At 38.7% G+C, this 16,077-nt stretch overlaps 1 protein-coding gene across 2 annotated transcripts in view; it reads right to left on the bottom strand.

Annotated features, from left to right (window-relative positions):
* Positions 1-16,077, bottom strand: part of KCNN2 (potassium channel, calcium activated intermediate/small conductance subfamily N alpha, member 2) — a 140,843-nt gene extending 124,766 nt beyond the window's left edge. Inside the window, exons 1-2 of one of the 2 annotated variants that reach the window (XM_011971224.1) lie at positions 15,745-16,077; positions 15,015-15,110 (exon numbers count right to left, since the gene is read on the bottom strand). Coding sequence is in view for 1 of the 2 variants with exons in the window: in XM_011971223.1 (XP_011826613.1) it covers positions 15,015-15,110; positions 15,745-15,804 (156 nt within the window). In the remaining variant the exon portion in view is untranslated. The remainder of the gene's footprint in view (positions 1-15,014; positions 15,111-15,744) is intronic. The other variant, XM_011971223.1, reaches the window with a different exon arrangement.

Below are 16,077 nucleotides of genomic sequence, written 5' to 3'. Positions count from 1 at the left end.
TACTTTCTTCACAACATAAAACAAATGAGTCTCACTTCATGATTGAGGCAAGCCACACCGACAGTGTCATGGAACATCATAAGCCACAATGAGATGCTTCGCTTTTCTGAGACTAAGTTATGCAGCACCAAGGATCAAACAAGGCCATTCTCTCCTTACAGCCCCTCCCAAAAATGACTCCCAACCCGGAGGCACGAGAAGTTTCAACTACAGCCATTCCACTTGCATGTGATGATGTAAATCTAATTCAACACATGATTCCACCTCAATCCCAGGGGTACAAACTCCTACACAGAAGACTGAGATATGGGCCATAACAGAAAGTCTATTACCTACAAAAATCTGCACTTCCCAATCAGCATCTACCTGAACCTCTGCCCACCACACACTTTCCTTAGTAAAAATCAGAACCAAGAATAGCTTTTGATGCAAAGGCAGAATAAACACTTTCAGGCATGTTTCTTCTTGCCTTTGCTGATCATCCTCTTCTCTAACTCAGAGGTTGGCAAACTTTTTCTGTAAAAGGCCCAGAAAGCAAATATTTTTCATTTTGCCAGCCATATGGCCTCTGTTGCAACTACTCAACCCTGCCACTGTAGCACAAAAGCGGCAATAATCAATACCTGAACAAGTGAGCATGGCTGTGTTCCAATAAAAGTTTTTTTCATATACAAACATGTAGGCCAGATTTGTTCAGGGGGCGGATTTGGTCCATGGGCCACAGTTTGCCAATCCCTGTTCTAACTAAGCAAATATTTGCCTTCTCTGCCCAATGTCCCTCTTACCAGAACTTTCAGGTACCTTGAAATAGGGTCATTATTGCCTTTCCCTCCTCCCATCTTGAGATCCTTCTAGACTCTAGGCTGTGCTTCCTTGTGAAGGCTACAGTATTTACTTAATAATAATAATGACAGAGCAGTAACAATGACAGAATAATAATAACAGAAGTTAAGACTTATTGAGCATTTATGATGTGACAGGTATCACGCTAGATTCTTCATAAACACTGTCTCACTGAATCCCAAAAACAATCTAATTAGATAGGTACAATGATCATTTCCATTTTACAGATGAAACATTGAGCCTGGGAGGGGTAATACTGTCTTCTTATGGTCACATAGAGTAAAACTGAGTTCTAACTCCAATCTGTCTGGATCCAGAGCCAAAGTTCTTAACTGGTGTCTGGGCTGCTTTCAGAGGCACAAATGTCTGTCTAGATAGAAGGCATCCCTCCGGCTTCTCCCCTTACACTGTCCTCTTGGGGTCTACACTCTGTGCTGCCTGGACAGTGACAGGCCCAGCCAGGTGGCATCTATCACCTTCAAGCAGCAGCTCTTCTGCTTTTCACAAGCTTTTAACATTCAATATAAACACGAGTACAAGCAACAGATACCATCCAGCATGACTGGAAAATGTTACACTTAGGCTTATTTTTCCACCCTCCCATCATAATGATGCACATAGGGGGATTAGAGAGCATCAGGGATCCTCAGTATGTCCCTCAGGATCAGAGTGGGAATCCTGACATGGCTGGTATTCTCAAAACACAGCAGATGTTCCCAGGAATATTCCTAAATGAAAACAAGGCTGGGGAAGCCAAAAAAGGGAGAGATTATGTACACACAGCCAGTGGTGGTCTCAGTGAGCACTGGGTAGGGAGAGTTGCTCTTCAAAAGGATCCAATAGGCAAATTTAAAATAAAGTCAATGAGATAATTTTTAAAATTCTTTTTTAGGAGACAGGGGCTCACTCTTCTGCCCAGACTGGAGGGTGGTGGTACAATTACGATTCACTGCAGCCCTGAACTCCTGGGCTCAAGCCATCTTCCCAAGTAGCCGAGACTATAGGCATGCACTACCACGCCCAGCTAAGTGTTTCATTTATTTATTTTTGCATAGATGGGGTCTTGCTATGTTGCCCAGGCTGGTCTCCAATTCCTGGCTTCCTTCAAGCAATCGTCTCCCCTCAGCCTCCCAAAGCATTGAGATTACAGGTATGAGTCACCATGGCTGGCCAATGAGATGATTTTAAAACCTGTTTTCTTTATCTCCTCAGTAAGGGAAAGTACACTTGTACCTTGTAACACTTCATTGTAATTTCCCCCACTGTGTTTAAGAAAAAGGTTAAAAATCATCGACGACTTGGACCCCATTGAATGTACAAGTCATCATTCACACAACAGAGGAGAGAGGAAATGTGAGCAAATTCATGAAAATTTGCATTCAGCCTGGAAATGCAGCTACAGCATATGTCGCAAGGGCATCTGAGCCTATCGTTTCTCACCATCAGCCTCCCCATCCTATTGCTTTTCATTTGCTGAGTTGTGTTCCCATATGGCAGCAGGTCATAACTGGGGTTTTGAAGATGAGGCTTCTGCTCACCTTCCATCACACTGATCACCTTGCTGCGGCCACCTGCATTCTTGCACACTAGTGCAGAGGAGACCTCTTGCTGCTGGGTAAATGCTGCAGCGCAGATGCTCGCCCACTGAGTGCTCTGTGCAGTCTCTGTGCAGGAGGGATGTTCTGACATGGGCTTGAGGGACTAAGTCCTAAACACATGTCCTCTTTCCTTCTGTGGCTACTTGTGTAAGACACATTTGATGGATACATTACTTCTAAATAGCTGCCACTGAAGCAATCTGTACACACAGCATCAGACTGAGACAGTGAACATGACAGTGAGTGGGCTGGATCTTCATTCCCCAGTGTAAGAAACACCCAAAGGACACGTTTCAGACGTGAAGCAGAATTTGGTCAAAACTTAACAACTGAAAAATAGGTACAGTTGTCAAAAAAGATAAAAGAGACTGTGTGAAATAGATATGCTAAAGGAAAGCTACATATATACACTGTGAGTCTTTTTTTTAAATGATATAAAAACTCCACAAGAACCAGTGAATACAAAATCAAAAACAGTTTTAAAAAATAGTTTTCATCCCCAAATTGTGGTGTTGTTGCTTTCTTTTTGCAAAATAATAATAATAATAAGCATACTGGAGATTTCTCTTTGTATCAACCATGCTTAAATTGTAGACACCTGCTCCAACGCATTTTCATCAAATATTCTCTTTGATGTTGACAAATAAGAACAACTAGTAAAATCTTGACTAAAATGCTACTGATGAAGTAAAATTATAACTCAAAATATTTTTCAACAACACTAATACATTTGCAACATTACCAAGAGTTTCAAGCAGCAAGCTAAAAGTTTTAAACCAATGACATGTAAAACTAAATAAACATATCTTCAGGTATTCTTACCTCAAGAGACAAACTGACATGATTTTTTCCAAGTGAGAGATTAGATTTACCTTTATGAAAATTGACTTACAGCAAGTTTCTAAAAGCTAAGACTTTTAAGTCTTAAAAACTTCATAGCTAATTCCACATAAATAAAACAAAGTTTTCAGTCAATACTTTTGCTTGGGTACATACCTAAAAGTATTAGATATATCTCTGAAAAAGCATGAGATTACTATTATACATCCCACAGCCATCACTTTTATGTCACATTATATGCATACAACCTCAACACTCAGTCTCATTAGCACTTTTTAATTTCTTAAACACTCTACTATCAATTTCTTAAATACTCTACTATCCAAAGCTAGGGTATAGTTTCCCTTAGCCACACAGTAAAAAATTAAACAGTTCATGAATTAGCACCCATGCAATTTTTAACCCTGTGACAGGAGACACTATTCTAAGAAAAGTACTATCCAAGGTGAAAAGCTTGATAAGCATACTATAGTGTTTTATGCTTTCTCCTGAAAAATCAGTATGTCTTTGTCAAAACTAATATGCAAATATCGCATAGAATTTCCCCCCTGGAACACGAAAGCTTCCTGACAGAAGACAACTAACTCAGTAACCAGACAATAAAGTCTCAGCGGCCAAATTACCTGAAAACAATCCCATCTTAAAACCAGATAATCACTACAGATAGTTACATAATCAGGCAAAAATGCCCAGAATATTAAAGGAAGCAAAGGACACATTATTGATATAGAATATCAGTTGTTAGAATGGTCTACATAATTCATTCCAAGTTTACAATGTATAAATCCCAATGTGTCCTATAAATTCGAAAAGCAAAGTCCAAAACTCACTCAACGATAACACATTATTCTAAACAAAGAACGGGCAGAATGTAGATTCAATTGATGATTATTTGAAATAAAACAGAAAAGATACAAGCTCCCTGATAAAAAGTAAAACAATCACTGTACCCAGAATATTTCGAGATGTTATTTGTCATATTTACACAAAGAAATTCTTCCCAGTTCTTTCAGACCACTGTACTCCAAGCACTGTGGTTGAGGGTAGCAAAGAAAACAAAACTCTCACCAGAAATAAACCCAGTCCAGAAAAAGAAAAAAACACTTTTTATTTAAATATCCTGTAGACCTACAAAGAATACAGACAGAAATACTGCCAACTACAGTCATTTGCATGTATGCCTTAGGCTGTTTACTACCTCTTATCCCCTTTCAGCAGGAGTTTAATACCAGAATTTTCCATCATCCAAATGATTCCCTTTGCTTACTTTCCGGAGTGCTTCACTTAATTCTTTTAAGTCACCAGGGTCCTAATTAGTAGTGAGGAGAGGCAGTCAGCTGTGATGCCTGAAGAAGTTAACGTAGCACAGAAAGGGCCTTGATTCCAAGATGAAGCCACACCTATGGTAAGTTTACGTGGAAAATGGCCATTTTAGTAAAAACTGTTAGCCTAACATCACAGTACCTGAACACTCATTACAGATCTGAAACCTAATGGACAAAATTATTACTTCTCTCCTAAGATAGTCAACCTCCTCACAGGAAGATTCAGAACTAAATCTGTTTAAAAAAACAAATGGCTGTCCTTAATAGACAGCAAAAGCTTTCATTTAAAACTACGCACGTGTTTGCACACACACACCCTAGATTAAGTGTTAATAAACTAATAAACACTGCTTGAATGGCCCCCTTTTTTTTCCCTGTTCTCTCTCATAAGTTTCGTATGGAAAAAAAAAAAATCACTGTTTTCTAAAGCCCAGAGAAGCTGGGCTCCAATTCCACCCCTTCCACCCCAACAAACTCCAAAATAGTGAACAATAACCAACCGCTGACATGTAAATAGCCCTTACCACATGCCAGTCTTCTAAGTAATATATATATGTGTGTGTGTGTGTGTATATGTATATAAAAACTTACTTAATCTTCATAACAACCCCATGAGAGAGGTACTCTGTATTCCCCATTTTACAGAGAAGGAAGTTGAAGTTCAGAGAAATTAAGTAACTTGTCCAAGGTCACACAGCTGATTAGTGGCAGAGCTGAGAATGAATGCACAAAGCCACAAGACTGTGTTGTAAAAACAGTCAACACAAAGGAGAGTCCTATTACTCTGCTCAGCAGGAAAGTTCAGAGAGAAAAATTGTCAGAAATCATGGTTTTTAAAGCTTCCCATAATGAAAACAATTGGGAATATTTGGAGACAAAGTTATCTTCCAATATTGCTTTCCCATTGTTTCTATATACTTGTTTTTAACTATTCAAAAGGGATACCCTTTTAGAAGCCTTTTTAGCCAATATTTCAAAACCAAGACCATGGAGAATTAGGAAGGTATAGGAGACCACAGGGAAGCAAATTGCCAGATTTACACATCACAGTACTCAATGCTACCTGGCACTCTTAAGCCTAGATACTGCAGAAATCGCTATATCAGTTCAATAAACCACATTTCGTAAAGTGGTTTGAAAGCACTTTAAAAATAAAAGGACTGATAAAAACTTTTGGGAGAATAATTTTACAAGCTATCAGTTGTTTAAATACCCTTTAATTCAGTAATTTCTCTCTTGGCAGTTTATCCTTAGGAAATCACCAGAGATGCTCACAAAAGTTAATCTGCCAGGGTATTTGTTATAAAAATGTTTAAAATATGTTATTTCTAATTTTTAAGTGTCCAAAATAGGGAAAATAATTAAATTGATTATATCTACATAATGAAAGAAAACTTGCACCTACAATATTAAGAATGTTTAAACATGAGGAAAAAATAATAAAAAATTATATGAAGAGAATATAAAATCTCCTTATACAGTAACATCTCAAATAGGATGTCCATATGCTTTATATAAATACACAATATCATAAATAATAGTCATCACTGGGTGGCAAATTAGACTAATTTATATTACTTTTCATATTTTCCTATGTTTCACAAATTTCCTAACATGAATAGTTATTAATTTTATAATCTGAAGAGAAAAAATAAAATTTTTACGAGTAAAGGGATTAGGTAAGGAAGCCTATATTATACACTAAAATTACAAGCAAATCAGTCTTACTTCCTTCTTGGATATCACTAATAGACTGAAAGATCCTGACACTGCAGTATACACAGAAAATGTGGATTTTAACAAGGGATCAGACAGTCCTCATAAAATTCTTGTACACAAACTAGAGAAATGTGAGGTGGCTAACAGAGTTCACAGAGTTCAAACATCATGGATGAGCAGATGGCTCACAACAAAAAGGGCTTACTTCTAAACTCTGACCTTGTCTTGTCCAAAGGTTCACTTTTCAGACTCATAGCTAGCACAAAAGTAGGAAAGAAGAGTCAAATATGTCAATGACAGGTATCCAAACCAAGTAAGAGCCACCAATATTGACCACGTTTCTGGAACAGAATCTAGCACCAATGTAAACTCTGGAGTCTTCCAATTCTATAGATCATCCATACACAGGATTTTCAAATAAACATTAGCATTGATTCAAACAATTCTGACAGGCTGACATGCTGGTCTGAAATCAAGATGCTATTTAAAAGGGTTAGTAAACGTAAAGCTGAGCATTTAGCTCAATAACAATTTTACAAGTGTCACCGGGCAAATTTCTGTGAAGCAATGACCATTTTAGACTAATAAGAGTCAGTATAATATAGCATTTTTGATGAAGAGCGTTAACCCCACTGGAAGATCCTATCTGAAAGTGTTGGGTATATTTCTGACCTTCTCATTTGAAGAGGAAATTCAACATAACTGAGTAAGTCCAGAAGGTTGTGATCAGGTACATTCAATGTCTGAGAAGGAATATTCAAAGAAATTGGGACTATTTAACTAGGAGGGCATTTAAATGGATCTAATGTTAAAATGTTTGCTCTGTGATCCTGTGAAAAGGGAAATCAACTTATTCTTTTATGCTAGAACTTACAGTCTATTTCTGTCTCTACCACTCCACAGAAATGGCTCATCAAGGTCAGCAATGACCTTCAATTTTCCAAATCCAAAAACCACTTCTCTACCCCATATTAACAGACCTTGGTAGCATTCAATATAGAGTGCTATGCCCTCCTTAAAACACTCCTATCTCTTAGACTCCTTCACCTCAGGGACAATTCATTCTTGTCTCCTCTTTCTAGTTCTTACTTTACTCAACCTCTAGATGTCAGAGAATGATCAACTCTCAACCTTCTCATTTTTCTATTCTCTCTCAGTGATTTCATCAATTCCTGCGGGTTTAAATAGTCTCTGTGCTGATAACTCCCAAATTTAAATATCCGGTACAGACTTCCTCTGCACTCCAGACTCTCATATACAATCAGCAGAATTTCAAATATATTATGCCAAAAGAAATTCCTGATTCTACACCCTGCTTCTCAATTTGAGTCTTCCCTTCTCAGCACAATACACTCAGCTGCTCCAGCCAGAACCCCATTAATCATCTTTGTATTGACCCTTGCCCTTACCTGCCACATTCTGTCCAATGGTAAGTCTATTCTACCTCTAACACAGGCCTCCAATCAGCCCACTTCTCATCTTTATGGCTGCTACAAGCAAGAATGCTATTAAGCCAGGTGAGCATCATCTCTCTCTATGAAACAGCTTGCCAACAACTTCCTAATAGTATCCAGGCCAATTCTGACAGCATCAAAACAAGGCCTGCTTAAACATTAAGCTGGATCATGACTCTTGCCTGCTTTAAACTCTTAACCGACTTCCCTCCTGCACGTCGGGGAAAAAGAAAAAAATCCATAAATCCTTACCATTGCCTCAAGATCCTTGAAAACCAGGTCCCTTTATCCCCTCCTACTCTATTTGGTACCATTCTGCTCCTGCTTGGGCTGTGCTATGCTGGTTTGCTCTTATTTGCTTGAGCACAGTAAATTCCCGGTCATGAGACCTTCACACAGGTAGTTCCCAGACTCTGGCAATACTGGCTACTCCTGTCCGTTTATGTCTCAGTTTAAATGTCACTTCCTCAGAAAGTCCTCCCTTGATGGTCCTGTCTGATGTATGCAACCTTTGTCTCCCAACTTTCTATCTCAGCCCTTTGTCTCTCCTCTAAGGAATGTATCACAACTTCCAAAAATTTTATTATTGATTTTTGTCTCTCTTTAACCCCTCCTCCTTGGAATATCAGCTCCAAGAGGAAAGGGCCCCTCCTGTCTTATTCCTCATTGCATTTGCAGACCTCAAAAACTTTTAAAATGTTGAATACGGAATAAATAAAAATGAGACTTCACCTGAACATAAAATCTTACTAAAAATAAGAGCTAAGAATGAAACAGCCTTGTACGTGTATGAACTGACAATCTCAGGAAAAGAGTTTAAGCAGGAACTGGGTGACTCACTTTTATTAAAAATGACATAAAGGACATTCTCGTGCTGGGTGGGATACTGGGTTCAATAATAATTAAGATCCCTCTGTGTGTTTTCTAGTTTTATAAATAGAATTCTTAAGGACTTTCAGGTTGAAAATATACTCCCAAAGTAGCAAATATTACATTATTTCTTAATGAGTAGAAACTCCCTCTAAAACAACCCCACAAAACCACTTCCTATCCTAACCGAATATAACTTCTCTGAAGTTAAATCAGTGCAGGCTGCTATGGTGCTCCCTGCCAAGTGTGGTTTGGGATGATGACAGTCCACAGTGCCTTTATCTCTGAACTGTACAAAACATGGCCCAGAAACAGGATGGGTGCTCTAGAAAACCCATTTGTGGTAAACCTAAAGTTCCACTCTTCATTCATTTGTGATGCTGCTCTGTAAACACACCAGGATCGCTTTATTTAGTGTTACACCCATTAATAATGCAGAGATCTTTACACAGGCAGGCAGAGAAAATTAGTCCTGAGTGATTTCGTTACTACAGTGTATACACAATGTCAAAGGGACTGAGCATCTCATTACTTCTGATGTAGAGGTTGCTGGCAATATAGACATCAGTCACTGAGCTGAAAACCACTCAACAAAGGAATTCAGGCAAGTTTTCTACCTCACTATCTTTTAGAGTCTTACCTTCAACCTGTTGCTATAATTTTTATCTACCTCATAGGTACATGAAACTACCATAGCAGAAAACTTAAGACCAATCCAAGATAATTTCTTCTACTTCTTTAGCTTCCTTCAACAACCTCCTCCAAATCTTATTTTATTATTTATTTATTTTGAGACAGAGTCTTGCTCTGTCACCCAGGCTGGAGTGTGGTGGCACAATCTTGGCTCACTGCAAGCTCCGCCTCCCAGGTTCAGGCCATTCTCTGCCTCAGCCTCCTGAGTAGCTGGGATTACAGGTGCATGCCACCACCATGCCCGGCTGCTTTTTTTGGTATTTTTAGTGGAGACGAGGTTTCACCGTGTTAGCCAGGATGCAAATTTTTTTAACGGAAATAATAAAACTTTGGCAAACATTTGCTTCTGATAACTCCATTTGCCAGCAGATTAGATAACGCACTGCTAGATACTACAAAATAGATGCAAAGAAGCCTGAGACCTTGAGCTTTGTCCTTAAACAATTTGTCACCAAAAAATGTTTCGCAAGAAAATGGTAAACTTTTTAGATTTCTTTAATAAATCTTTTTATAGCATCCAGTGTTGACAATGCTGTGGAGGAATAATGTGTGAGAAGGCAGAGACATAAACTCTGACGGCCTTTCTAGAAGACTGGTGGGCCATACCTTTCCATTTAAAATGCAAACTCCCTTTGATTCAGCAGTCTCACTGCTGAAAATTTACCATATGTACATACTCTAAATAGATTAAAATAAATATATAAGGATGTTCACTGTAATATTACTTGTAACAGCAAAAACTTAGAAAACACCAAATTGCCTATCAGCTCAGATAGTAAACCACAGTACATCCATAGAATAGGATCTTATGTACCTGCTAAAAAAAAAGAAATAGGTCCCTACTGCTGCTGAGGATAAACCTCCAAGATACACTACAGAATATAAGCAAGGTATGGGTGTATACCTAAATATTCTGTATTGAAGTTCTGAAGGCATATATATATATAACTTAAAAGTGGTTACCTCTGAGAAACATGACTGAGAGAATATGACTTTCACTTTTTACTCTAAACTCTGCTGTACTGTTTGAATTACTTTCATTATATGTATTGGTTATTTCATTAATAAAAACAGTAACTATATGCAGTATTTCCTGCATGGTCTGCAAACACCTGTTTGCTCTCTGTAGAAGTAGAAAAGAGAACATTCTTTCCTTCTTCTTCAGACTTGAGCCTTCATATAGCAAACCACAGAGCCTACTAGTAGACAGGGACCACCCCTCCCCAACCAGTCCAGGTGAGGCCCCCACCCTCACTCACTGTTTCCTCTTTTCTGTGGCCTTGGTGCATGAATGAAGAGAAATTTTTATTTCTGTTCTTCTGATTATAGAGCTATAGAGTCCATCTCTGAAAAGCTAACTTGAAAGATGATGAAAAGCATGATTCCATCATAAAACATAACAAATAAAATCACTGCTTTCCCTAACGCTATTTATTACATAATTACAGTTGTCCCTTGGTAACCACAGGGGATTAGTTCCAGGAACCCCACAGACACCAAAATCCCAGTATACTTAAATCTTTCAGCACTTTGCAACCCACATAAATGAAAAGTCAATCCTCCGTATGAGGGTTTTACAGCCAGTGAATATTGTACTTTTGCTGATACAGAACCCACGGATATGGAGGGCCCACTATATTTACTGAAAAAAAATCTGTGTATAAGTGGATCCACACAGTTCACCCATGTTGTTCAAAAGTCAGCTGTATATTACAAAAACAAACAAATGAAAATGTTTTCCAATTCAAAGTATATCATCTGCCATTCTTCCAAGACCCATGAGATCCAGACAGATCAGGCACTAGTCTAACGGGTTTTCTGTTCCCGCTTAGAATCTTATGTTTGCCTACCTCAAAATACTAAACAACTCTTTCATCTAAAATTACCTCTATAAGAAAAATAATAGTATACTAAAGCTGAAAAGATGACATGGAAGCTACACTGAAAATTTCTGATGCTGAAGATCTCAAAGAATAGTTGAACTTCGTTTTGTACTTATTCTGTCAGAGACATATCTCCAACCCCGCTGCAGGGTGGGGGGAAAAAAAAAGTCACTGAAAAGTATGTTTCTCTTTTACCTATAATTTGACCTTGAGACTTGAGGTAGGGAGGCTACTTACTTAATATCAAGGGACCTTTCCAAACTGTATAAAAATAATCCTTACTATGTTTTCTTTTGTCAGAAGGTCATGATACATAGGTATTTATTACAATTTCTTTATGCGTTCATTCATTTATTTTTTAGCTTTACTGATAGAGAAAACAAGTTCATTATCACCTGAAAAAGTCTAATATCTCCTTAGCTAAAAACTACTACTACTCAATCTGATATTTTATAAGTATTACGACCAAAAATGTGACTTCACTTTCGGTAGTGAGGTATAAAAGTAATTAGTAAAATGAACAAAATTGTTGCCTGGTGCACTGAGCTGTCTGTGGTACTGAAAAATGACACCAAAGCTGAAATTTACTGAGCTGGTATCTTACAAAGCCTCCCCATCATACTGCTTTAATTCAAGCACTTCCGTCCATGACTCACCTGAACCATCTTATTTTGCCAGAGTGTGTATAAACATTTTATAAAAGGTCACACAGACTTGCTTTCCAAGGTTCTCCATGAAAATGTCAGGGCCTCCTCTTGCTTCATTAAGCAATTCCAGAGGACATAGAGCCAGAAAGTCAGTTATAACACTTACTTTTCCTGAATGCAGTGAGAAATCACATCATGCACCAAAAATCTACACTGGCTAGCTTTAACTATCTGATTATCATACTGATATGCTAAAAAGAAAAAGCAAAACTGTTCTTTTAGATTATATGCTACATCCAAGGACATGGTATGAATGGCAGCATAACCTTGCATTTAGTTTTTTAACTCAAAGTTAATTGATATATTTGGAATCATTTAGCATGAGTTGGGAAGTGCTCATTAGCTTAAAACTTTTTATGAAAAAAATACACGTACAGCAGTGACATCAATAAATAAACAAGGAGGGGGGCGTAATTCATCATTTTCCACGCATATACATAAGCCTGGGCAGTTGGTTTCATTGCGTTTCAGAGTAAGGTATTTGACAGCCCTGTTGACGCTCTTCTCTGGACGAATTAGAACATCTCTACTTTTTTCTGGTTCTTGACTTCTATTTCAGGGTCTTCACATTTATTTGACCCTTCTCCATTTTATTTTATTTTTTAAATAAAAGTATCTCATATAAGAATTTGGAGTTTCAGCTTAAAGGAGAAATCCCTCTACATAATATACCGAGTAAAAAACCTACATTCAAAATAATTAAATGATATGACCCAAGCATCTATTTTGAAATTATCTTAAGTGTAGTGAGTTTAACAGAAGCCACATATCACATAAAATAAACCCAATTTTAAAACATATAACATTCTATAACGTTTATGTTGCCCAACAGTAAGGAAGTTCATTGTGCATATTTGCCGTGGAGGGTCATTCCATGTCATTTTTCTCACCCATGCAATACATACCCTAATCAAAATACATATGCACATGCATAACTGAAATCATCCTCAAAATTACCCAATGAGTGGAATGCTTTCAAGCATTAATCTATAAAAATATGAAGCTTTTTTATTAATTTCTGTAAATTTCAAGCATTCTAATATGATACCAATTTCTTTAAATAAATAGTTAACATTTGGTAGCTCTTCTTAGACTCCTATGAATTACTTCAAAAAATCTCCCAGTGATTCTTAAAGAGTCAGTGTTTTCAAGACACTTTGTTCTTGATGTTAATACCAGCAAATGTCTTCCCCCATGAATGTTTGTTTAGCTGTGTGATTTTCACAAGGAACAGGCAATAACACAAAGGTGATATTTAATAAAACCCAGCAAGGTCTCTCATTTCAGAATCACTAAGCAAAACATTTTTCAAGTTAACTTGATTTTTAAAAATATGTAAGAACGTTTTGGAATAATCTTTTAAGTTTAAGTGAATTTATATACCAAACTTTTGGATTTAGAGGGAAATTGCAGAAAAAGAAATATCCATGTTTCAGGGTTTTTGGCATGTAGCAGCAGATCGCAGAGGGAAGCATTATGGCCTGGAAGCTAGGACAGGGTTGGTTCTCACTGTGCACTGTCTAGCTGTGTGGCCCAGCAAGCTACCTCTGCTGATTTCAGATTCTTTATCTGTAAACTGAGTCAAAGGACCATTAAACCTATTTTGTTCCTTCCAGCTCTGTCTACTCTTCAAGTCAAAATGAAAAGACAAATTTCTAATGTTTAAGTTATATTTTAGTATCTCTTTAAAATCTTCAAAAAGAATCTCAAAAGCCCACCATCCCTAGTATTGAATTAAAGATGAATCTATGTAAACTGTTAAAACTTTAAAAAATTTAAATGTGTTCATCTCATTTTGGCAGTGCAGTTTTGTTATTTATTTCCCGAGTAGTCTCACTCTTTCTAATTATTCTCCAACCTCATCCCTTCAAAAACACATTTTTCAAAGTTTTACAAATATAAAGGCAAGGTGAAATAATTTCTCCCTCCGCACTTGGAGTAATGTGCATCATTATTTTGTCTGGGCAATCATTAAAAATGATTTCTCCCATATTTACTTTGTGTTTGCTAGTTACTAATTTAAAATTAATTTAATTTAAATTAATACTAAATGACTTCAATGGCAAATCCTATATAAGGTTTTAAATTGAAAGGCAGCTTAAAACTGAGGCAGTCTAAAGGAAGATGGCCTAAATTAAGGGTCTCATAGTACCACCAAATGTCTAACAACTGCTCAAAAAAGAAAAAAAAAATCAGAAAATACATAGTGCAAATTCTCACGCACCAGGACCACAGGTCTGAGCCACCACACCTCCCACACAGTGCAAATTCTAAGCTGAAAAAAATCCCAATCTAATTTTCGAAAACTCTATACTTAATTTAATTTAAAAGCCTTAATATTCCTTTGTAGGCTAACAACTGACAAGATGACCCATAAGTTTGATAGAGCATTCTGATATGGATACTAACAGCCAAATATAGAGCTCCTGGCTGCATTTAAACAAAATAAATATTAGGGGAAAAAAAAAAAAAAAACCTCACAAGGACAGTGGCCTTAACTGTTAAATTACATTTTTAGAAATTCTTAATGATTGGATATACACAATTTGCATTCTAAACTTACAACAGTTTTTTTTTTAATGGTGGGGGATTTAGGAAATGGTTAGATCTTTTCCCATATCTCATTTAATAAATTAGCCAGCAACTCATCACTCAATTTTCTTCTCTATCCTAAATTATATAAGATTATATAGATACAATCTCCCATAATGACGCACCCACTAGGAAGAGGTATCTCAGACAAGAACAAAAGTTCATTCTAGATTAAAACTAGAGCATAACTGGCCTTAAGGAACAAAATGTGACTGATCTGGAGAAAAGGATCCGCCTATTGAGGGGAAGTAAAAATCTTGAGTCCAACAAATACATCTCCGAAAATGGTGCATGCTTATTTGCTACCCTGCCTTGTGTTGTTTTCCACTTCCTGAAAGAACAGGTCAGGTGCTAACATAACAATACAGCGTGTGTCTTCTGTAACCTCAAGCAAGGACATGACGGCTTGGAAAAAGCCTCTGCTGCCTCGCGTTTCTCTAGGCTGACTGCAGGGCTTTGGGTCATTCATAAACAGCAGGACCTAAGTTACCTGTATTTCCCTGGCGTGGTACACGATGATCAGACCGAGCAGGATGATCGTGGAGAGACTGATAAGGCATTTCAGAGCTAAGGAATACAGCGACGCCTGCAACACAGATAGAAACACTTTTAAGAAAGAAGCACTTTTAACCACCTTCCAGGCCCCCAGAGTCAGTCAGTCCCCCATTGGTGGACCTGAACTCACAGAAGGAAGGTTAAGGGGAGAGGGGTGCACCTGTCCTGGCTCTGTGATCTGTCTGATCATTCAGCCTCAAAACCAAGAGATGAGAGTAGACCTGGAAAGACTGGAAAGACGCGTGGCTGGGCTGCCGGGTCCACGCCATAGAGGAACGAAGCGCTGCTGCTCCAGGCTAGCAAAACCAGAGAGGAACTTCCTCCTGAGTTCAAGAGAGCGGGTTGAAAGGGCCCTCCTAAACATAATTCACCAGGGGATGAACACAGGTGGTTTCCACTGACTCCCAGAACCACTTACTAAAGGTGCGCGAATGCGCTGGGCACTCTTAACTGCCTTGAGAACTTTGGCTGCACGCGGAAAGGGTTCATCTCTGAGTTGTTTAGCTGACTAGGGATGCGCGTACTAGACGCGCCCGCTGTCCTGGCTGGCTCATTTGATAGTTCTGGGGAGGCTGGGACCCGCAGGCAAAGGGTCCCCGCCAGTGCCCATCCCAACCACCCAGTGCCCCGACTCCAGTAGCGTGGGCAAGGGTTCAAGCCGGTACCTTGTCGTAGGCGCCCCACGACAGCTCGGTCTCGATGACCATGACCACGATGCCGAACATGCCGAAGATGAGCGCGTAGTCGCTGAGCCGCTTGCGCTTTTCGAACAGGGCGCGCCGGTGGCCCAGCTTGTAGCCGATGTTCTGGTTTTTCTTTTTGCTGGACTTGGTGCCACTGCTGCTGCCGTGCCCGCTCCCGCCACCGCCGCCGCCTCCTCCGGTGCTGCCTCCGCCGCCGGTTCCATAGAGCGCCAGGTTGTTGGAGTTGTTGTGCTCGGGCTTAGACACCACGATCTCGGGGGCTGAGGACGAAGCGGCGGCGGCGGCGGCGGCGGC

Source organism: Mandrillus leucophaeus, unplaced genomic scaffold, assembly GCF_000951045.1.
Source record: "Mandrillus leucophaeus isolate KB7577 unplaced genomic scaffold, Mleu.le_1.0 Scaffold992, whole genome shotgun sequence".
Classification (NCBI taxonomy): domain Eukaryota; kingdom Metazoa; phylum Chordata; class Mammalia; order Primates; family Cercopithecidae; genus Mandrillus; species Mandrillus leucophaeus.
Note: the sequence above shows the minus strand (reverse complement) of the source record. Positions and strands in the feature narration are given on the sequence as shown.